Raw genomic sequence first — 24,303 nt, 5'->3', positions numbered from 1 at the left:
CCCGTGCTGTACCTGTCCTGGGAGTGTTTGATGGGGACAGTGTAGAGGGAGCTTTACTCTGTATCTAACCCCATGCTGTACCTATCCTGGGAGTGTTTGATGGGGACAGTGTAGAAGGAGCTTTACTCTGTATATAACCCCGTGCTGTACCTGTCCTGGGAGTGTTTGATGGGGACAGTGTAGAGGGAGCTTTACTCTGTATCTAACCCCATGCTGTACCTGTCCTGGGAGTGTTTGATGGGGACAGTGTAGGTGGGAGCTTTACTCTGTATCTAACCCCGTGCTGTACCTGTCCTGGGAGTGTTTGATGGGGACAGTGTAGAGGGAGCTTTACTCTGTATCTAACCCCGTGCTGTACCTGTCCTGGGAGTGTTTGATGGGGACAGTGGAGAGGGAGCTTTACTCTGTATCTAACCCCGTGCTGTACCTGTCCTGGGAGTGTTTGATAGGGACAGTGTAGAGGGAGCTTTACTCTGTATCTAACCCCGTGCTGTACCTGTCCTGGGAGTTTTTGATGGTGACAGTGTAGAGGGAGTTTTATTCTGTATCTAACCCCGTGCTGTACCTGTCCTGCGAGTGTTTGATGGGGCAGTGTAGAGGGAGATTTACTCTGTATCTAACCCCGTGCTGTACCTGTCCTGGGAGTGTTTGATGGGGACAGTGTAGAGGGAGCTTTACTCTGTATCTAACCCCGTGCTGTACCAGTCCTGGGAGTGTTTGATGGGGACAGCGTAGAGGGAGCTTTACTCTGTACCTAACCCCGTGCTGTACCTGTCCTGGGAGTGTTTGATGGGGACAGTGTAGAGGGAGCTTTACTCTGTATCTAACCCCGTGCTGTACCTGTCCTGGGAGTGTTTGATGGGGACAGTGTAGAGGGAGCTTTACTCTGTATCTAACCCCGTGCTGTACCTGTCCTGGGAGTGTTTGATGGGGACAGTGTAGTGGGAGCTTTACTCTGTATCTAACCCCGTGCTGCACCTGTCCTGGGAGTGTTTGATGGGGACAGTGTAGAGGGAGCTTTACTCTGTATCTAACCCCGTGCTGTACCTGCCCTGTGAGTGTTTGATGGGGACAGTGTAAAGGGAGCTTTACTCTGTATCTAACCCCGTGCTGTACCTGTCCTGGGAGTGTTTGATGGGGACAGTGTAGAGGGAGCTTTACTCTGTATCTAACCCCGTGCTGTACCTGTCCTGGGAGTGTTTGATGGGGACAGTGTAGAGGGAGCTTTACTCTGTATCTAACCCCGTGCTGTACCTGTCCTGGGAGTGTTTGATGGGGACAGTGTAGTGGGAGCTTTACTCTGTATCTAACCCCGTGCTGTACCTGCCCTGTGAGTGTTTGATGGGGACAGTGTAGAGGGAGCTTTACTCTGTATCTAACCCCGTGCTGTACCTGTCCTGGGAGTGTTTGATGGGGCAGTGTGGAGGGAGCTTTACTCTGTATTTAACCCCGTGCTGTACCTGCCCTGGGAGTGTTTGATGGCGCAGTGTAGAGGGAGCTTTACTCTGTATCTAACCCCGTGCTGTACCTGTCCTGGGAGTGTTTGATGGGGACAGTGTAGAGGGAGCTTTACTCTGTATCTAACCCCGTGCTGTACCTGTCCTGGGAGTGTTTGATGGGTAGTGTGGAGGGAGCTTTACTCTGTATTTAACCCCGTGCTGTACCTGTCCTGGGAGTGTTTGATGGGGACAGTGTAGAGGGAGCTTTAATCTGTATCTAACCCCATGCTGCACCTGTCCTGGGAGTGTTTGATGGGGACAGTGAAGAGGGAGCTTTACTCTGTATCTAACCCCGTGCTGTACCTGTCCTGGGAGTGTTTGATGGGGACAGTGCAGAGTGAGCTTTACTTTGTATCTAACCCCGTGCTGTACCTGTCCTGGGAGTGTTTGATGGGGACAGTGTAGAGGGAGCTTTACTCTGTATCTAATTCCGTGCTGTACCTGTCCTGGGAGTGTTTGATGGGGACAGTGTAGTGGGAGATTTACTCTGTATCTAACCCCGTGCTGTACCTGTCCTGGGAGAGTTTGATGGGGACAGTGTAGAGGGAGCTTCACTCTGAATCTAACCCCGTGCTGTATTGTCCTGGGAATGTTTGATGGGGACAGTGTAGAGGGAGCTTTAATCTGTATCTAACCCCGTGCTGTACCTGTCCTGGGAGTGTTTGATGAGGACAGTGTAGAGGGAGCTTTACTCTGTACCTAACCCTGTGCTGTACCTATCCTGGGAGTGTTTGATGGGGACAGCGTAGAGGGAGGTTCACTCTGTATCTAACCCCGTGCTGTACCTGTCCTGGAGTGTTTGATGGGGACAGTGTAGAGGGAGCTTTACTCTGTATCTAACCCCATGCTGCACCTGTCCTGGGAGTGTTTTATGGGACAGTATAGAGGGAGCTTTACTCTGTATCTAACCCCGTGCTGTAACTGTCCTGGGAGTGTTTGAGGGGGACAGTGTAGAGGGAGCTTTACTCTGTATCTAACCCCGTGCTGTACCTGTCCTGGGAGTGTTTGAGGGGGACAGTGTAGAGGGAGCTTTATTCTGTATCTAACCCCGTGCTGTACCTGTCCTGGGAGTGTTTGAGGGGGACAGTGTAGAGGGAGCTTTACTCTGTATCTAACCCCGTGCTGCACCTATCCTGGGAGTGTTTGATGGGGACAGTGTAGAGGCAGCTTTACTCTGTACCTAACCCTGTGCTGCACCTGTCCTGGGAGTGTTTGATGGGGACAGTGTGGAGGGAGCTTTACTCTGTATCTAACCCTGTGCTGTACCTGTCCTGGGAGTGTTTGATGGGGACAGTGTAGAGGGAGCTTTACTCTGTACCTAACCCTGTGCTGCACCTGTCCTGGGAGTGTTTGAGGGGGACAGTGTAGAGGGAGCTTTACTCTGTACCTAACCCTGTGCTGCACCTGTCCTGGGAGTGTTTGATGGGGACAGTGTGGAGGGAGCTTTACTCTGTATCTAACCCCGTGCTGTACCTAACCTGGGAGTGTTTGATGGGGACAGTGTCGAGGGAGCTTTACTCAGTATATAACCCTGTGCTGTACCTGTCCTGGGAGTGTTTGATGGGGACGGTGTAGAGGGAGCTTTACTCTGTGTCTAACCCCGTGCTGGAGTCTTCTGGGGCATTTTGAAATAAAAATCATTCATCCAAAATGATAAACTGCAAATCAGAACATGCTCTTTATTGCAGTTGGTTGGGGGAGTGTCAATCTCCTGGCTCATGATGTCTTTGCCCATCTTCAGTCAGTGTTGTGTTGCTGCATTGAGGGGTGAGCAGTGGTTTGACTTGTGGTATTGTTGCTGATATTGAAGTATGTTTGGTGTTGATTCCCTCTGTGATTAATTCCAGGATGGGTTAGTGAAAGTCAACATGGAGAAGCTGACATTTTATGCCCTGTCTGCCCCGGAGAAGCTGGACCGGATTGGTGCCTATCTGGCAGAGAGACTGAGCAGAGATGTGGCCAGGCACCGATACGGGTATGGAAGATGCAAGAGCTGCAATTCACAGCATCAGATGTGCTTGGCTGGCCCCTCAGCAATCCTCAATCCTCTTCATTAAACACTGACCCGTCCTGTCCAGAGTCTGGGCAATGACCTCAACTCTCTGGGATCTGTGTTGGGCTCGGTATTATTTAGAGACCAAAGTGTCACCAATAGTAGCAACATTGAAAGAATAACACGCTGCTCTGTTTGTGTTTCAAGTTCCACATTCCCATTTCACAAAATTATAAAACCACAGAATACAGTGCAGAAGAGGCCCTTCGGCCCATCGAGTCTGCGCCGCCGCATGAAAGGCCCCTGACCTGCCCACCTAATCCCATTGACCAGCTCTTGGTCCGTAGCCTCGAATGTTAATTTGTGTCAAGTGCTCAACCAGGTACTTTTTAAAGGATGTGAGGCAACCCGCCTCTACCACCCTCCCAGACAGCGCGTCCCAGACCCTCACCACCCTCCCAGGCAGCGCGTTCCAGACCCTCACCACCCTCCCAGGCAGTGCGTTCCAGACCCTCACCACCCTCCCAGACAGCGCGTCCCAGACCCTCACCACCCTCCCAGGCAGTGCGTTCCAGACCCTCACCACCCTCCCAGGCAGTGCGTTCCAGACCCTCACCACCCTCCCAGGCAGTGCGTTCCAGACCATCACCACCCTCCCAGACAGTGCGTTCCAGACCCTCACCACCCTCCCAGGCAGCGCGTCCCAGACCCTCACCACCCTCCCAGGCAGCACGTTCCAGACCCTCACCCCCCTCCCAGGCAGCGCATTCCAGACCCTCACCACCCTCCCAGGCAGCGCGTTCCAGACCCTCACCACCCTCCCAGGCAGCGCGTTCCAGACCCTCACCGCCCTCCCAGGCAGCGCGTTCCAGACCCTCACCACCCTCCCAGGCAGCGCGTTCCAGACCCTCACCACCCTCCCAGGCAGCGCGTTCCAGACCCTCACCACCCTCCCAGGCAGCGCGTTCCAGACCCTCACCACCCTCCCAGGCAGCGCGTTCCAGACCCTCACCACCCTCCCAGGCAGCGCGTTCCAGACCCTCACCACCCTCCCAGGCAGCGCGTTCCAGACCCTCACCGCCCTCCCAGGCAGTGCGTTCCAAACCCTCACCACCCTCCCAGGCAGCGCGTTCCAGACCCTCACCACCCTCCCAGGCAGCGCGTTCCAGACCTTCACCGCCCTCCCAGGCAGCGCGTTCCAGACCCTCACCACCCTCCCAGGCAGTGCGTCCCAGACCCTCACCACCCTCCCAGGCAGCACGTTCCAGACCCTCACCCCCCTCCCAGGCAGCGCGTTCCAGACCCTCACCACCCTCCCAGGCAGCGCGTTCCAGATCCTCATCACCCTCCCAGGCAGCGCGTCCCAGACCCTCACCACCCTCCCAGGCAGCGCGTTCCAGACCCTCACCACCCTCCCAGGCAGCGCGTTCCAGACCCTCACCACCCTCCCAGGCAGTGCGTTCCAGACCCTCACCACCCTCCCAGACAGTGCGTTCCAGACCCTCACCACCCTCCCAGGCAGCGCGTTCCAGACCCTCACCCCCCTCCCAGGCAGCGCGTTCCAGACCCTCACCACCCTCCCAGGCAGCGCGTTCCAGACCCTCACCACCCTCCCAGGCAGTGCGTTCCAGACCCTCACTACCCTCCCAGGCAGTGCGTTCCAGACCCTCACCACCCTCCCAGGCAGTGCGTTCCAGACCCTCACCACCCTCTGGGTAAAAAGGTTTTTCCTCAAATCCCTCATAATCCTGTACACCTCGATCAGGTCGTCCCTCAGTCTTCTCTGCTCCAGAGAAAACAACCCCAGCCTATCCAACCTCTCTTCATAACGTAAATGTTCCATCCCAGGCGACATCCTGGTGAATTTCCTCTGCACCCCCTCCAGTGCAATCACATCCTTCCTATAATGTGGTGACCAGAACTGCACACAGTGCTCCCGCTGTGGCCGCACCAAAGTTCTATAAAACTCCAACATGACCCCCCTGCTTCTGTAATCAATGCCCCGATTGAGAATGGCGAGAGCCCCATCTGCCTTTTTCACCCCCTATTAACCTGCCCTTCTGCCTTCAGAGATCTCTGGACAAACACGGCAAGGTCCCTTTGTTCCTCGGAACCTCCCAGTGTCAGGCCGTTCATTGAATATTTCCTTGTCACATTACTCCTTCCAAAGTGTGACACCTCACACTTTTCAGGGTTAAATTCCATCTGCCCCTTTTCTGTCCATTTGACCATCCCGTCTGTATCTCCCTGTAACCCGGGACACTCAGCCTCGCTGTTAACCACCCGGCCAATCTTTGTGTCAGCCGCAAACTTACTGATCCTTTTGAAAGTTGAACCAGGGGCATAGCCTCAAATTAAGGGGGAGCAGATTTACACAGATACATACATAGAAGATAGGAGCATCCGTCATTCATCACGATCATGGCTGATCATCCAACTCAATAGCCTAATCCTGCTTTCTCATAGCCTTTGATCCCCTTCACCCTCAGTACAATATCTAACTGCTTCTTGAAAACATTCAATGCTTTGGCTCAACTACTTCCTGTGGGAGTGAATTCCACAGGCCGACCACTCTCTCGGTGAAGAAATGTCTCCTTATCTCGGTCCGAAGTGGTTTATCCTGAATCCTGAGTCTGTGACCCCTGGTTCTGGACACACCCACCATTGGTAATATCCTTCCTGCATCTACCCTCTCCAGTCCTGTTAGATTTTTATAAGTCTCTATGAGATCCCCCCTCATCCTTCTGAACTTTGGGCAGCATGGTAGCATTGTGGATAGCACAATTGCTTCACAGCTCCAGGATCCCAGGTTCGATTCCGGCTTGGGTCACTGTCTGTGCGGAGTCTGCACATCCTCCCCGTGTGTGCGTGGGTTTCCTCCGGGTGCTCCGGTTTCCTCCCACAGTCCAAAGATGTGCAGGTTAGGTGGATTGGCCGTGATAAATTGCCCTTAGTGTCCAAAATTGCCCTTAGTGTTGGGTGGGGTTACTGGGGTATGGGGATAGGGTCTAAGTGTTGACCTTGGGTAGGGTGCTCTTTCCAAGAGCCGGTGCAGACTTGATGGGCCGAATGGCCTCCTTCTGCACTGTAAATTCTATGATAAAAACTCCAGCGAGAACAATCCTGACCTAGTCAATCTCTCCTCATATGACAGTCCCGCCATCCCTGGAATCAGTCTGGTAAACCTTCGCTGCTCTCCCTCGAGAGCTAGAACATCCTTCCTCAGAGAAGGAGACCAAAACTGCCCACAATACTCCAGGTGTGGCCTCACCAAGGCCCTGTATAATTGCAGCAACACATCCCTGCTTCTATACTCGAAACCTCTCGCTATGAAGGCCAACATACCGTTAGCCTTCTTTACCGCCTGCTGCACCTGCATGCTTACCTTCAGCGACTGGTGCACAAGGACACCCAGGTCCCGCTGCACACTCCCCTCTCCCAATTTACAACCATTCAGGTACAATCTGCCTTCCTGTTTTTGCTTCCAAAGTGAACAACCTCACACCTATCAAAATTATACTGCATCTGCCATTGGTTTGCCCACTCGCCCAACCTGTCCAGACCTTGCTGTAGGATCCCTGCATCCTCGTCACAATTCACCCTCCCGCCTAACTTGGTATCATCTGCAAACTTTGAGATGTTACATTTTGTTCCCTCATCCAAATCATTAATATATATTGTGAATACCTGGGGTCCCAGCACCGATCCCTGTGGTACCCCACTGGTTACTGCCTCCCAATTTGAAAAGGACCCATTAATCCCTACTCTTTGTTTCCTCTCTGCCAACCAGTTTTCTATCCACCTCAATACATTTCCCCCAATCCCATGCGCTTTAATTTTGAACAATAATCTCTTATGCGGGACTTTGTCAAACGCCTTCTGAAAATCCAAATATACATCGACTGGCTCCCCCTTGTCAACTGTACTGGTTACATCTTCAAAGAATTCCAACAGATTTGTCAAACATGATTTTCCCTTCATAAATCCATGCTGACTCTGACTGATCCTGCCACTGCTTTCTAAATGTTCCGCTATAAAGTCCTTGATAAAGGATTCAAGCATTTTCCCCACTACCGATGTTAGGCTTACTGGTCTATAATTCCCTGCTTTCTCTCAACCTCCCTTTTTGAATATTGGAGTGATGTGAGCTACCCACCAATCTGCAGGGACAGTTCCAGAGTGTATAGAATCCCGGAAAATGACCACCAATGCATTCACTATTTCCAGAATCACCTCCTTAAGCATTCTGGGATGCAGATTCTCAGGCCCTTGGGATTTATCCGCCTTCAATTCCATCAATTTCCCAGCACCATTTCTCTACTAATGTTGATCTCCCTCAGTTCATTCCTACTTGGGGCAGCACGGTAGCATAATGGTTAGAACAGTTGCTTCACAGCTCCAGGGTCCCAGGTTCGATTCCTGGCTGGGTCACTGTCTGTGTGGAGTCTGCACGCTCTCCCTGTGTCTGCGTGGGTTTCCTCCGGGTGCTCCGGTTTCCTCCCACAGTCCAAAGATGTGCGGGTTAGGTGGATTGGCCATGCTAAATTGCCCTTAGTGTCCAAAAAGATTAATTGGGGTTACTAGGTTCAGGGGAGGGGGTGGAGGAGGTGTGGGCTTGGGTAGGGTGCTCTTTCCAAAAGCCGGTGCAGACTTGATGGGCCGAATGGCCTCCTTCTGCACTGTAAATTCTATGATCCTATGATTCTTCTCTCTCACTAAACCTTTCATTCTCCAACATTTCTGGGATCTAATTTGTGTCCTCATTTGTGAAGACAGAACCAAAGTATGTGCTTTGTTGCTCAGCCATTTCTTTGTCCCTTATTACGCATTCCCCTGTTTCTGTCTGTAGGGGGCCTACATTTCTCTTTACCAATCTCTTTCTCTTCACATATCTGTAGAAACTCTTAGTGTCAGTCTTTATGTCCCCTGCAAGCGTCCTCTCGTACTGTACTTTCCCCTTCTTAATCAATCCCTTTGTCCTTCTTTGCTGAATTCTAAACTGCCCCCAATTCTCAGACCTATTATTTTTCTTGGCCAGTCTGTATGCTTCTTCCTTGGATCGGATACTATTTCTAATTTCCTTTGTAAGCCATGGATTGGCCCTCTTACCCCCTTTGCTTTTGTGCCAGACAGGAATGAACAGTTGCTGTAGTTCCTCCACGCGTTCCTTGAATGTTTGCCATTGTCTACCCACTGTCATCCCTTTAAGTAACTCTCCCCAATCTATCAAGGCCAACTCAAGCCTCATATCCTCATAGTTCCCTTTATTAAGATTCAGATTTAGGACTGAGCTGAGGAGGAACTTCTTCACCCAAAGGATGGTGAATCTGTGAAATTCCCTGCCCAGTTTCGCAGCTGAGGCTCCTCGGTGAATGTTTTTAAGGCAATGGTAGATAGATTTTTGAACAGTAATGGAATGAAAGATGCATAGAAGAGAGGAGCAGGAGGAGGCCTTTAGCCCTTCGAGCCTGCTCCGCCATTTATCACGATAAAGGTCATGGTGTTCGGGCCGGAAAGTGGAGCTGAGTCCACAAAAGATCAGCCATGATCTCATTGAATGGTGCAGCAGGCTCGAGGGGCCAGATGGCCGACTCCTGCTCCTAGTTCTTATGTTCTTATGTCCTACCCCCCACATAGTCATTTAAATAAATGAAAACCAATAGGAGACAGATCCCTGTGGTACCCCACTGGACACAGACTTCCAGTCACTAACACAGCCGTCTGTCACCACCCTCTGTCTCCCACAGCTCAGCCAGATTTCAATCCACCGCATCAAACTACCCTGTAATTTTCCCCGATAAACTTTGATTCCTCTGCCCAAAAAGAATCTGTCGACCTCTGCCTTAAAGATATTCGCCGACCCCACTTTCCCATTCTGAGGCACAGTTTCAAAGTCACACAACCATTTGAGAAAAAAATCCTCCCCTCATCTCTGTTGTATCAGGGATGCCACTAATTCCAAAACAGTGCCCCTAATTCCTCACTCGCATGGATCCTCCTGTACACAGGGGGACAGAGACTGTCCTCAGCCAACAGGACTCACTTTGACTGACAGTCATCAGGTGAGTGACAGTGCCTGGACTTCCCATCCCTGCCCTGCCTTCCCATCCCTGCCTTCCCATCCCTGCCCTGCCCTGCCTTCCCATCCCTGCCTGGACTTCCCATCCCTGCCTGGACTTCCCATCCCTGCCCTGCCTTCCCATCCCTGCCCTGCCTTCCCATCCCTGCCCTGCCTGGACTTCCCATCCCTGCCCTGCCTTCCCATCCCTGCCCTGCCTTCCCATCCCTTCCCTGCCTGGACTTCCCATCCCTGCCCTGCCTTCCCATCCCTGCCCTGCCTTCCCATCCCTAGTTCGGAGGCATTACAAGTGCGGAATACCTTTCACCATGCCAGCTTTGCTCCACAACATTGATTCATATATTCAAAAACTGGAGCAAGGATAGTGTAGGATTTGAAAAGAAACAGAATTTTGACATATTGTCTAGAAATAATGCTCATGCCAGTTTCCTCAACAGTGTGTAGACTGGATATTATCTGTGAATGTTCTGTGACTGCCGATGGATAGGATATAGCTACACAATGAATTAACCATGACAGATTTCTGTGATCTCCCACACGGTTTCCTCATGTTCTGTGTTTAATTGCTTCCCAGTTATGTGTGTATTGCGATGGAGGCTTTAGACCAGCTCCTCATGGCCTGTCACTGCCAGAGCATCAACTTGTTCGTGGAGAGCTTTCTCAAGATGGTGGCTAAGCTTCTGGAGTCCGACAAAGCAGCATTGCAGATCCTGGGAACAAATTCGGTAAGTCACCCTCCCACTGACTGCAAATTGACCCAAGTGGAACAGGGGTTCAGGGGAGGGTTCTAGTTATTGAGAATGGAGGCAAACCCTAATAATCCACGTGGCATCATTTAGCTTCCCCAGCCAGTATTGACCTGGGTAGTTATTCAATAACCAGTTCCCTCTGTCTGTGCTCAAAGAATAGTTTACATCAGAGGCCAGAGTTTTCCTGGTGGCAGAGGGGAGCTGGACTCCCAGGGGACTGTCCCAGACTAAAAGATAGATGGCATGATCTAACGGGAAACTTTCCAAGGGCAGGATCTATCGGGTGCGTTATGCCCTAAAGCAGCGTGGCGCGAGGCGATCAGTAGATGCCTGGAAATCCCACTTCCAGGATCTACCTGGCTCGTAACACTTCACAAGGTCTGACGTGATCTTGCGAGGCTTCGCGATGTGATCCCGCCCATTGTCTCGCAAATCTGCATATTAGAGTGAGGCAGCTGAAGCGCAATCTGCCGTTTGTGTTGGGCTCTTGCGCGAGTGCAAGGCAGCCGGTAGATTCCGGGCAGACTTTCCGTCTCGCGGGATATACCCAAGTCCAGCGAGGTGCAAAATCAGAATCCCGCCCAAAGGGGGCGAGATCTAACAATGCACGAGGCTAAGTATGTTTTAACCCTACTTCGGTAAGCTTATCCACCATCTACCGGCCTCCCGGGATGTACCAGCTCCCCCAGCGAGGCTGCAGCCGAGTGCCGTGCAGTACTGATGCACACAAACGTGGACAAGGCGGAACAGCACCCAGTGGGTTACCTGGGTCATTGGAGGCCACTAGGTGGTCAGGGACAGGGCAGGATGGCTCCCTGGCCCTCCCCCTGCAACGCATGCAGGAATCTCAGTGCCAGGCTGGCACTTTGGCACTATCACCCTGGCACTGCCAAGGTGCCCAGATGGCACTGCCAAGCTGGAAGGAGCACTGCCAGTGTGGCATTGCAAGGGTGCCTGGGTGCCAGTATGGCACTGCCAAAGGTCAGGGCCAGAGGGGGGCCTTGCCCATGAAAGGAGGGAGTAGGGGGGGTTTGAAGGGTGGGGGTTGCAGGGCAGCTGTGTAGGGGCCCCTGGGAGTTTGGGGGGTGATAGGTGGACTCTTGGAGGGGAGGAGCTGTAAGGGGGCATGGGGGGCCTGAAGAGGGGAGCCCCCATGGACCCCATAGCAGGATCCCCTCACTTGGGGGTGTGGATTAGAGCCCATTTGTGTGTGGGGGGGGTGACACTACCCATGGGTGAATGGACCGAGGATCCAGGAGAGTTAGCCATAAGGCCGCCAGTGCTGCCGGGGACGAGGTGGCGGCGGCTGTGAGCTCAGGGAGTGTGACCAGGAGGACTGGCCGCCAGTGCAGGCAGAAGGTCAGTGACCTACACCGGGCACCAATGCAACCCCTCCAAGGCACAGGTGCCGCACCATCTGCTTGTTGAGGTGGAGCAGGAGGTCATTGTAGTCTCGCCAATGTACCACGCTTCGGGACATCCTTTCCTGCAGCGTATGAGGTGGACAACATTGGCTGAGTCGCACGAGTGTGTACCACGTACCTGGTGGCTGGTGTTCTCACGTGTAATGGTGGTGCCCATGTCGATGATCTGGCACGTCTTGCAGAGATTGCCATGGCAGGGTTGTGTGGTGTCGTGGTCGCTGTTCTCCTGAAGGCTGGGTAGTTTGCTGCAAACAATGGTCTGTTTGAGGTTGTGCAGTTGTTTGAAGGCAAGTAGTGGGGGTGTGGGGATGACCTTCGCAAGATGTCCATCTTCATCGATGACTTGTTGAAGGCTGCGCAGAAGATGTTGTAGTTTCTCCGCTCCAGGGAAATACTGGACGACGAAGGGTACTCTGTCGGTTGTGTCCTGTGTTTGTCTTCAGAGGAGGTCAGTGCGGTTTTTTGCTGTGGCGCGTTGGAACTGTCGATCGATGAGTTGAGCGCCATATCCCGTTCGTAAGAGGGCACCTTTCAGCATCTGTAGATGTCTGTTATGCTCCTCCTCGTCTGATAGGGTAACTGAACACCTTGAAAACTCTCGGTCTATCAGGGAGAGACAGCACACATTCGTGGAGGGAATGTCATGCCTGACTAATCTTATTGGATTTTTTTGGAGAGGTGACTCAGGCAGTGGACAGGGGAAGGTATATGGATGTTATTTATATGGACTTCCAGAAGGCATTTGCTAAAGTTAACTGGGGTGGAAGCCCAGGGAGTTGAGGACAGATTATTGACCTGGTTAGGAAATTGGTTGAGTGGCAGGCGACAGAGAGTGGGGATAATGGGTAATTACTCTAATTGGCAGGAGGTGACTAGTGATGTACCACAGGGATCTGTGTTGGGGCCTCAATTATTCACACTATTCATTAATGACTTGATTGATGGCATGGAAGTCATATATCCAAATTTACGGATGATACGAAGTTAGGTGGCATTGTAGACAGTCTAGGTGATAGCATAACATTGCAGAAAGTATTCTGAAGGGGGTGGGTGAACAGCCAGAGGTCGTGGTGCATATTGGTACTAACGACATTGTTAGGAAGAGTGATGAGGTCCTGCAGCAGCAGTTTAGGGAGTTAGGTAGAAAGTTAAAAAGCTTTCTAAAAAGCTTAAAAAGCCTCTAGGGTTGTAATCTCAGGATTACTCCCTGTGCCACATGCCAGTGAGGCTAGAAATAGGAGGATAGTGCAGCTGAACACGTGGCTCAACTGGTGGTGTAGGAGGGAGGGTTTCAGATATCTGGACCATTGGGATCTCTTCCGGGGCAGGTGGGACCTGTACAAGAAGGATGGGTTGCATCTAAACTCGAGGGCACCAATATCCTGGCTGGGAGGTTTGCTAATGTCACATGGGAGGATTTAAACTAGTTTGGCAGAGGGGTGGAAACCAGAGCAAAGGTGAATTAACTGAAAGGGAACGAGAGAGTCGGGCCAGTAAGACTCCGAGGAAGAGCAGGCAAGGAGTGGTTGCTGATCAACGAGGGTCCGGTGGACTGAAGTGCATTTGTTTCAATGTGAGAAGTGTAACAGGGAAGGCAGATGAATTTAGAGCTTGGATTAGTACTTGGAACTATGATGTTGTTGCCATTACAGAGATTTGGTTAAAGTAGGACAGGATTGCAGCTGAACGTTCCAGGATACAGATGTTTCAGGCGGGATAGAGGAGGATGTAAAAGGGGTGGCGGAGTTGCGCTACTGGTTAGAGAGAATATCACAGCTGTACTACAGGAGGACACCTCAGAGGGCAGTGAGGCTATATGGGGAGTGGTCAGGAATAGGAAGGGGGCAGTCACAATGTTGGGGGTTTACTACAGGCCTCCCAACAGCCAGCGGGAGATAGAGGAACAGATATGTAGACAGATTTTAGAAAGGTTCAAAAGTAACAGGGTTGTTGTGGTGGGTGAGTTTAAGCCCTATATTGACTAGGACTCACTTAGTGCTAGGGGTCTGGATGGGGCAGAGTTTGTAAGGAGCATCCAGGAGGGCTTCTTGATGCAATATGTAGAGTCTAACTAGGGAAGGGGCCGTACTAGACCTGGTATTGATAATGAACCCGGACAGGTGATCAGCGTTTCAATAGGGGAGCAGTTCAGGAACAGTGACCATAATTCAGTAAGTTTTAAGGTATTGCTGGATAAAGATAAGTGTATTCCTCAGGTGAAGGTGCTAAATTGGGGGAAGGAAAATTACAACAATATTAGGCAGGAACTGAATAATGTATCACAGGATCATAGAATTTACAGTGCAGAAGGAGGCCATTCGGCCCATCGAGTCCTCACCGGCCCTTGGAAAGAACATCCTACCCAAGCCCACACTATCCCCGTAACCCAGTAACCCCACCTTACCTTTTTGGACACTAAGGGGCAATTTAGCATGGCCAATCCACCTAACCAGCACATCTTTGGACTGTGGGAGGAAACCGGAGCACCCGGAGGAAACCCATGCACACACGGGGAGAACGTGCAGACTCCGCACAGACAGTGACCCAAGCTGGGAATCGAACCTGAGATCCTGGCGCTGTGAAGCAACAGTGCTAACCACTGTTTCACCTTGCTGCCCATGTAGATTGTAGAGTGGGGAAAGATGTTTGAGGGCAAAGGAAGAGTCAATTACTAGGGGGCATAGAATTAAGGGTAGAGGGACAAGATTTAAAGGAGATGTACGAGGCAAGTGTTTTACACAGAGGGTAGTGGGTGCCTGGAACCCGTTGCCGGAGGAGGCGGTGGAAGCAGGGACGATAGTGACATTTAAGGGGCATCTTGACAAATACATGAATAGGATGGGAATAGAGGGATACGGACCCCGGAAGGGTAGGGGGTTTCAGTTCAGACGGGCAGCATACTTGGTGCAGCCTTGGAGGCTGAAGGACCTGTTCCTGTGCTGAAATGTTCTTTGTTCTTTGCAAGAAGACATTGACAGACGAGGTGAATGAGCAAAATTGTGGCAGATGAAATGTGAGGTTATCCATTTTGGACCAAAAAAGAATAGATTTCGTAGAATTTACAGTGCAGAAGGAGGCCATTCGACCCATCGAATCTGCTCCGCCCCTTGGAAAGTTCACCTCCACCCTCTAACCTTGTATCCCCACAAAACCTTTTGGACACTAAAGGACAATTTATCATGGCCAATCCACCTAACCTGCACATCTTTGGACTGTGGGAGGAAACCGGAGCACCCGGAGGAAACCCACGCAGAAACGGGGAGAACGTGCAGACTCCGCACAGACAGTGACCCAAGCCGGAATCGAACCTGGGACCTTGGAGCTGTGAGGCAGCAGTGCTAACCACTGTGCCACCTATTGAACAAAGTACTTTCTAAATGGAGAAGGGTTAGGTACAGTGGATGTCCAAAGAGACTGGGGGGTTAAGGTGCAGAGAACCTTAAAATACCAGGAACAAGTGCAGAAAATAATCTAAAAGTCTAATGGAAGGCTAGCCTTTATATCTAGAGGATTGGAATATAAAGGCACAGGGATTATGCTGCAGCTTTACAAAACCCCGGAGTCACTGGGAGCAGTTCCGGGCACCACACCAGAGGAAGGATATTTGGCCTTGGAGGGAGAGCAACATAGGTTCACTGAAATTACTCCTGGATTACAGGGGTTGAGTTCCGAGGAGGGTTTACACAAATTAGGTCTGTTTTTGCTGGAATTTAGATGGTTAAGGGGTATCTGATTGAAATATTCAACATATTAACAGGGAAAGACAAGGTAGATAAAGATAAACTATTCCCACTGGTTGGAGATTTTGAAACGAGGGGCATCGTCTAAAAATTAGGGCCAGACCGTTCAGGAGAGATGTTGGGAAGAGCTTCTTCACTCAAAGGGTGGTAGAGGTTGGGAACTCTCTCCCACACAGCAGCTGAAGCGAGAACAGTTGTTAAGTTTAAATGAATTAATAGCAAAAATATTAAGGGATGTATGGAGTTAGGCCACAGATCAGCCATGATCTCATTGAATGGCAGGACAGGCTCGAGGGGCTGAATGGCCTACTCCTGTACCTATGTTCCTGATGACACTTAGAAATGTTTTGGTTGCATTGTGTCCTTAACCTATCTATATTCAGTTGTAGCCTCCTTAAGTCCTCTTCACAGGGCAGCACGGTGGCGCAGTGGGTTAGCCCTGCTGCCTCACGGCGCCGAGGTCCCAGGTTCGATCCCGGCTCTGGGTCACTGTCCGTGTGGAGTTTGCACGTTCTTCCCGTGTTTGCGTGGGTTTCGCCCCCACAACCCAAAGATGTGCAGGGAAGGTGGATTGGCCGCACTAAATTGCCCCTTAATTGGAAAAAAAATGAATTGGGTACTCTAAATTAAAAAAAAAAAGTCTTCACAACTTACTATCCCACTTATCTTTGTGTCATCAGCAAATTTGTCAACCATGCCTTCAGTCTCTTTGGCCAAGTCATTTGTATAAATTGAGACCCCTGCACCAATCCCTGTGACGCAGCATTGGTCACATTTTACCTTTCAGAAAAAACACATTCATGGTTGTCCTCTGTCTCTGGTAGCTCGCCAGTCCTGTTTCCATGCCAACATGTTACCCCCTACACGATGAGCTTTTTTCACAATAACCTTCGATGTGGCACCTTATCAAATGTCTTCTGGAATGAGGACAATGGGGGTGTTTTGATTGGTTTGAACTATTTGAGTAAATAGAATTTTTTTCTTCTGCAGTTCATCAAGTTTGCAAACATCGAGGAGGACACTCCATCATATCACCGCAGCTACGATTTCTTTGTGTCCAGGTTCAGCGAAATGTGCCACTCAGGACATGATGATGCGACAGACAGGATGAAGTGAGTAGACACTGTTTCACCCAGGGAAATTATGGAGAGATCTTCAGTCTTCTCCCAAGTTCAGTTTCTAAAGAGCAGCTAATGATTACTAAAGACAATGATTTGCTTTGGCAGACTGTTTTATATTTCTGTCTGAAATTCCTTTGGTTGCACTTTGGATGCACTACTTAGTATAAGTGGGAGCCCCTGGTCCCACAGTAAGCGTGGGGCCGATGTGGGATGCTCCTTCAGAGGGCTGGTGCAGACGCGATGAGCCGAATGCTTCCTTCTGCACTGTCGGGATCCTATGGTTCTCTAGATTCTATCCTAGGGTTCTAGTATGTTTCCGGCTCAACGAGAGGCCAGGTCCTTTTGGACCTGGTTCTGGGGAATGAGTTGGCCCAAAGTGGATCAACTATCAGTGGGAGAGTATCGAGGGGACAGTGACCATTATATCATCAAGTTCAGGGTGGCCATGGGAAAGGACAAAGAGCAATCCAGAGCAGGGATAATTAACTGGAAGAAAACCAACTTCAATGATGAAAACACATCAGAGTAAAGTGAGTTGGAATCAAATGTTGGTTGAAAAGACGGCAGCTGAACAATAGGCTACTTTCAAAGAAAAGGTATTATAGAAATTGTCAAGTATATTCCCTTGAAGGGGAAAGGTCGGACAAATACATTCAGAGCCCCCTGGATGACGAGGGAGACAGTCGTGAAGATGCAAAGGAAGAGGTTTGCCTGTGATAGCTGTCAGGTCGATAATGCAATGGATAATCAAACTGGATATAGAAGTACCAGAGGGGAAGTGAAAAAATATATCAGGAAATCAAGAAGAGAGCATGAAAAGACCCGTGCAGCGAAAACAACAGGGTCTTCAGCAAGCGCATAAATCATAAAAAGGTAGTTAGATAAAGAGTAGGACCGAATAGAGATTTTAAAAAAGGACACTTGCATGTGGAGGCAGGGGAAGTAGCAGGGATATTAAACCAATAATTTGTATCTGTCTTTACAAAGCTAGTAAGAAGTCTTCCAACACCAGGTTAAAGTCCAACAGGTTTGTTTCAAACACTAGCTTTCGGAGCGCTGCTCCTTCCTCAGGTGAATGAAGAGGTATGTTCCAGAAACATAGATACAGACAAATTCAAAGATGCCAAACAATGCTTGGAATGTGAGCATTAGCAGGTGATTAAGTCTTGACAGATCCAGAGATAGGGGTAACCCCAGGTTAAAGAGGTGTGAATTGTGTCAAGCCAGGACAGTTGGTAGGATTTTGCAAGCCCAGGCCAGATGGTGGGGGGGTGAATGTAATGCGACATGAATCCCAGGTCCCGGTTGAGGCCGCACTCGTGTGCGGAACTTGGCTATAAGTTTCTGCTCGGCGATTCTGCGTTGTCGCGCGTCCTGAAGGCCGCCTTGGAGAACGCTTACCCGGAGATCAGAGGCTGAATGCCCTTGACTGCTGAAGTGTTCCCCAACTGGAAGGGAACATTCCTGCCTGGTGGTTCTCGCGCGATGTCCGTTCATTCGTTGTTGCAGCGTCTGCGAGAAGCCATCCCCTATGGACACGCCCTCCGTATACACAGGATCTGCTCGGACGAGGAGGAGCGTAACAGACATCTACAGACGCTGAAAGATGCCCTGATACGAACGGGATATGGCGCTCGACTCATCGATCGAAAGTTCCAACGCGCCACAGCAAAAAACCGCACCGACCTCCTCAGAAGACAAACACGGGACACAAACGACAGAATACCCTTCGTCGTCCAGTACTTTCCCGGAGCGGAGAAACTACGACATCTTCTTCACAGCCTTCAACACGTCATCGATGAAGATGAACATCTTGCCAAGGTCATCCCACACCCCCAGTACTTGCCTTCAAACAACCGCGCAACCTCAAACAGACCATTGTTTGCAGCAAACGACCCAGCCATCAGAACAATGACCACTACACCACACAACCCTGCCATGGCAATCTCTGCAAGACGTGCCAGATCATCGGCATGGATACCACCATTACACGTGGGAACACCACCCACCAGGTACGCGGTACACACTCGTGCGACTCGGCCAACGTTGTCTACCTCATACGCTGCAGGAAAGGATGTCCTGAAGCGTGGTCCATTGGCGAGACCATGCAGACGCTGCGACAACGAATGAACGGATATCGCGCGACAATCACCAGGCAGGAATATTCATTATGTGCAGGGGCTGTTTAGCACAGGGCTAAATCGCTGGCTTTGATAGTAGACCAAGGCAGGCCAGCAGCACGGTTCAATTCCCGTACCAACCTCCCCGAACAGGCACCGGAATGTGGCAACTAGAGGCTTTTCACAGTAACTTCATTTGAAGCCTACTTGTGACAATAAGCGATTTTCATTTGCATTTCATTTTCATTCACCTGAGGAAGGAGCAGGGCTCCGAAAGCTAGTGTTTGAAACAAACCTGTTGGCTTTAGCCTGGTGTTGTAAAACGTCTTACTGTGCTCACCCGGCATCTCCACATCATGTTAACAAAGCTAGAGGATGCTACCCGGGCTGAGATGAGAGGGGAGGCAGAGGTGGTCATAGATAGAAGCTTCAGGGATGTAGTTACTCCGAAGAATAAAGATAGATGGGTGACGGTGAGAGGAGCTGGGAGGAAGCAGTCAGTACAGGGATCCCCTGTGGCCGTTCCCCTTAGTAACAAGTATACCGCTTTGGATACTGTTGGGGGAGGGGATTTACCAGGGGTAAGCCATGGGGTGCAGGTCTCTGGCACAGAGTCTGTCCCTGTTGCTCAGAAGGGAAGGGGGGAGAGGAGTAGAGCATTAGTCATTGGAGACTCCATAGTTAGGGGAATAGATAGGAGATTCTGTGGGAACGAGAGAGACTCGCGGTTGGTGTGTTGCCTCCCAGGTGCCAGGGTGCGTGATGTCTCGGATCGTGTTTTCGGGATCCTTAAGGGGGAGGGGGAGAAGCCCCAAGTCGTGGTCCACATAGGTACCAACGACATAGGTAGGAAAAGGGATGGGGATGTAAGGCAGGAATTCAGGGAGCTAGGGTAGAAAATTAGATCGAGGACAAACAGAGTTATTATCTCTGTGTTGTTTCCCGTGCCACGTGATAGCGAGACGAGGAATAGGGAAAGAGAGGAGTTGAACACGTGGCTATCGGGATGGTGCAGGAGGGAGGGTGTCAGATTTCTGGAGAATTGGGGCTCATTCTGGGGTCGGTGGGACCTCTATAAACGGGATGGTCTACACCTGGACCAGAGGGGTACCAATATCCTGGGGGGGGGAAATTTGCTAATGCTCTTCGGGAGGGTTTAAACTAGTTCAGCAGGGGCATGGGAACCTGAATTGTAGCTCCAGTATACAGGAGGTTGAGAGTAGTGAGGTCATGAGTAAGGTTTTAAAGTTGCAGGAGTGTACCGGCAGGCAGGAAGGTGGTTTAAAGTGTGTCTTCTTCAATGCCAGGAGCATCCGGAATAAGGTGGGTGAACTTGCGGCATGGGTTATACCTGGGACTTCGATGTTGTGGCCATTTCGGAGACATGGATAGAGCAGGGACAGGAATAGATATTTCAGTAAGCTCAGGGAATGTGGTAAAAGAGGGGGAGGGGTGGCATTGTTAGTCAAGGACAGTATTGCGATGGCAGAAAGCACGTTTGATGAGGACTCGTCGATTGAAGTAGTATGGGCTGAGGTTAGAAGCAGGAAAAGAGAGGTCACCCTGTTAGGGGTTTTCTATAGGCCTCCGAAAAGTTCCAGAGATGTAGAGGAAAGGATTGCAAAGATGATTCTGGATAGGAGCGAAAGCAACAGGGTAGTTGTTATGGGGGACTTTAACTTTCCAAATATTGACTGGAAATGCTATAGTTCGAGTACTTTAGATGGGTCCGTTTTTGTCCAATGTGTGCAGGAGGGTTTCCTGACACAGTATGTAGATAGGCCAATGAGAGGCGAGGCCATATTGGATTTGGTACTGAGTAATGAACCAGGACAGGTGTTAGATTTAGAGGTAGGTGAGCACTTTGGTGATAGTGACCACAATTCGATTATGTTTACTTTAGTGATGGAAAGGGATAGGTATATACCGCAGGGCAAGAGTTATATCTGGCGGAAAGGCAATTATGGTGCGATGAGGCAAGACTAAGGATGCATCAGATGGAGAGAAAAACTGCAGGGGATGGGCACAATGGAAATGTGGAGCTTGTTCAAGGAACAGCGACTGCGTGTCCTTGATAAGATGTACCTGTCAGGCAGGGAGGAAGTGGTCGAGCAAGGGAACCGTGGTTTACTAAGGCAGTCGAAACACTTGTCAAGAGGAAGAAGGAGGCTTATGTAAAGATGAGACATGAAGGTTCAGTTAGGGCGCTCGAGAGTTACAAGTTAGCCAGGAAGGACCTAAAGAGAGAGCTAAGAAGAGCCAGGAGGGGACATGAGAAGTCTTTGGCAGGTAGGATCAAAGATAACCCTAAAGCTTTCTCTAGGTATGTCAGGAATAAAAGAATGACTAGGGTAAGAGTAGGGCCAGTCAAGGACAGTAGTGGGAAGTTGTGCTTGGAGTCCGAGAAGATAGGGGAGGTGCTAAAGAACAAAGAACAAAGAACAAAGAAATGTACAGCACAGGAACAGGCCCTTCGGCCCTCCAGGCCCGTGCCGACCATGCTGCCCGACTAAACTACAATCTTCTACACTTCCTGGGTCCGTATCCTTCTATTCCCATCCTATTCATGTATTTGTCAAGATGCCCCTTAAACGTCACTATCGTCCCTGCTTCCACCACCTCCTCCGGTAGCGAGTTCCAGGCACCCACTACCCTCTTCGTAAAAAACTTGCCTCGTACATCTACTCTAAACCTTGCCCCTCTCACCTTAAACCTATGCCCCCTAGTGATTGACCCCTCTACCCTGGGGAAAAGCCTCTGACTATCCACTCTGTCTATGCCCCTCATAATTTTGTAGACCTCTATCAGGTCTCCCCTCAACCTCCTTCGTTCCAGTGAGAACAAACCGAGTTTATTCAACCGGTCCTCATAGCTAATGCCCTCCATACCAAGCAACATTCTGGTAAATCTCTTCTGCACCCTCTCTAAAGCCTCCACATCCTTCTGGTAGTGTGGCGACCAGAATTGAACACTATACTCCAAGTGTGGCCTAACTAAGGTTCTATACAGCTGCAACATGACTTGCCAATTCTTATACTCAATGCCCCGGCCAATGAAGGCAAGCATGCCGTATGCCTTCTTGACTACCTGCTCCACCTGTGTTGCCCCTTTCAATGACCTGTGGACCTGTACTCCGAGATCTCTTTGACTTTCAATACTCTTGAGGGTTCTACCATTCACTGTATATTCCCTACCTGCATTAGACCTTCCAAAATGCATTACCTCACATTTGTCCGGATTAAACTCCATCTGCCATCTCTCCGCCCAAGTCTCCAAACAATCTAAATCCTGCTGTATCCTCTGACAGTCCTCATCGCTATCCGCAATTCCACCAACCTTTGTGTCGTCTGCAAACTTACTAATAAGACCAGTTACATTTTCCTCCAAATCATTTATATATACTACAAAGAGCAAAGGTCCCAGCACTGATCCCTGTGGAACACCACTGGTCACAGCCCTCCAATTAGAAAAGCATCCTTCCATTGCTACTCTCTGCCTTCTATGACCTAGCCAGTTCTGTATCCACCTTGCCAGCTCACCCCTGATCTCGTGTGACTTCACCTTTTGTACTACTCTACCATGAGGGACCTTGTCAAAGGCCTTACTGAAGTCCATAGAGACAACATCCACTGTCCTACCTGCATCAATCATCTTAGCGACCTCCTTGAAAAACTCTGTCAAGTTAGTGAGACACGACCTCCCCTTCATAAAACCATGCTGCCTCTCACTAATACGTCCATTTGCTTCCAAATGGGAGTAGATCCTGTCTCGAAGAATTCTCTCCAGTAATTTCCCTACCACTGAAGTAAGGCTCACCTGCCTGTAGTTCCCTGGATTATCCTTGCTACCCTTCTTAAACAGAGGAACAACATTGGCTATTCTCCAGTCCTCCGGGACATCCCCTGAAGACAGTGAGGATCCAAAGATTTCTGTCAAGGCCTCAGCAATTTCCTCTCCAGCCTCCTTCAGTATTCTGGGGTAGATCCCATCAGGCCCTGGGGACTTATCTACCTTAATATTTTTTAAGACACCCAACACCTCGTCTTTTTGGATCTCAATGTGACCCAGGCTATCTACAAACCCTTCTCCAGACTCAACATCTACCAATTTCTTCTCTTTGGTGAATACTGATGCAAAGTATTCATTTAGTACCTTGCCCATTTCCTCTGGCTCCACACATAGATTCCCTTGCCTATCCTTCAGTGGGCCAACCCTTTCCTTGGCTACCCTCTTGCTTTTTATGTGTAAAAAGCCTTGGGATTTTCCTTAACCCTATTTGCCAATGACTTTTCGTGACCCCTTCTAGCCCTCCTGACTCCTTGCTTAAGTTCCTTCCTACTTTCCTTATATTCCACACAGGCTTCGTCTGTTCCCAGCCTTTTTGCCCTGACAAATGCCTCCTTTTTCTTTTTGACGAGGCCTACAATATCTCTCGTTATCCAAGGTTCCCGAAAATTGCAGTATTTATCCTTCTTCCTCACAGGAACATGCCGGTCCTGAATTCCTTTCAACTGCCACTTGAAAGCCTCCCACATGTCAGATGTTGATTTGCCCTCAAACATCCGCCCCCAATCTATGTTCTTCAGTTCCCGCCTAATATTGTTATAATTAGCCTTCCCCCAATTTAGCACATTCATCCTAGGACCACTCTTATCCTTGTCCACCAGTACTTACTGAATTGTGGTCACTGTTACCGAAATGCTCCCCTACCGAAACATCTACCACCTGGCCGGGCTCATTCCCCAATACCAGGTCCAGTACCGCCCCTTCCCTAGTTGGACTGTCTACATATTGTTTTAAGAAGCCCTCCTGGATGCTCCTTACAAACTCCGCCCCGTCTAAGCCCCTGGCACTAAGTGAGTCCCAGTCAATATTGGGGAAGTTGAAGTCTCCCATCACCACAACCCTGTTGTTTTTACTCTTTTCCAAAATCTGTCTACCTATCTGCTCCTCTATCTCCCGCTGGCTGTTGGGAGGCCTGTAGTAAACCCCCAACATTGTGACTGCACCCTTCTTATTCCTGATCTCTACCCATATAGCCTCACTGCCCTCTGAGGTGTCCTCCCGCAGTACAGCTGTGATATTCTCCCGAACCAGTAGCGCAACTCCGCCTCCCCTTTTACATCCCCCTCTATCCCGCCTGAAACATCTAAATCCTGGAACGTTTAGCTGCCAATCCTGCCCTTCCCTCAACAGGTCTCTCTAATGGCAACAACATCATAGTTCCAAGTACTAATCCAAGCTCTAAGTTCATCTGCCTTACCCGTAATACTTCTTGCATTAAAACATATGCACTTCAGGCCACCAGACCCGCTGTGTTCAGCAACTTCTCCCTGTCTGCTCTGCCTCAGAGCCCCACTGTCCCTATTCCCTAGTTCTCCCTCAATGCTCTCACCTTCTGACCTATTGCTCCCGTGCCCACCCCCCTGCCATACTCGTTTAAACCCTCCCGTGTGACACTAGCAAACTTCGCGGCCAGGATATTTATGCCTCTCCGGTTTAGATGCAACCCGTCCTTCTTATACAGGTCACACCTGCCCCGTAAGAGCTCCCAGTGGTCCAGATAATGGAAACCCTC

General features: G+C 50.2%; 1 protein-coding gene across 1 annotated transcript in view; it reads left to right on the top strand.

The window, feature by feature from the left end:
- Positions 1-24,303, top strand: part of LOC140425068 (protein EFR3 homolog B-like) — a 500,803-nt gene that overhangs the window by 69,316 nt on the left and 407,184 nt on the right. Inside the window, exons 3-5 of the mRNA XM_072508948.1 lie at positions 3,347-3,474; positions 10,146-10,296; positions 16,475-16,596. Of these exons, the coding sequence (XP_072365049.1) occupies positions 3,347-3,474; positions 10,146-10,296; positions 16,475-16,596 (401 nt within the window). The remainder of the gene's footprint in view (positions 1-3,346; positions 3,475-10,145; positions 10,297-16,474; positions 16,597-24,303) is intronic.

The sequence above is a fragment of the Scyliorhinus torazame genome, chromosome 1, assembly GCF_047496885.1.
Source record: "Scyliorhinus torazame isolate Kashiwa2021f chromosome 1, sScyTor2.1, whole genome shotgun sequence".
Classification (NCBI taxonomy): Eukaryota; Metazoa; Chordata; class Chondrichthyes; order Carcharhiniformes; family Scyliorhinidae; genus Scyliorhinus; species Scyliorhinus torazame.
Note: the sequence above shows the minus strand (reverse complement) of the source record. Positions and strands in the feature narration are given on the sequence as shown.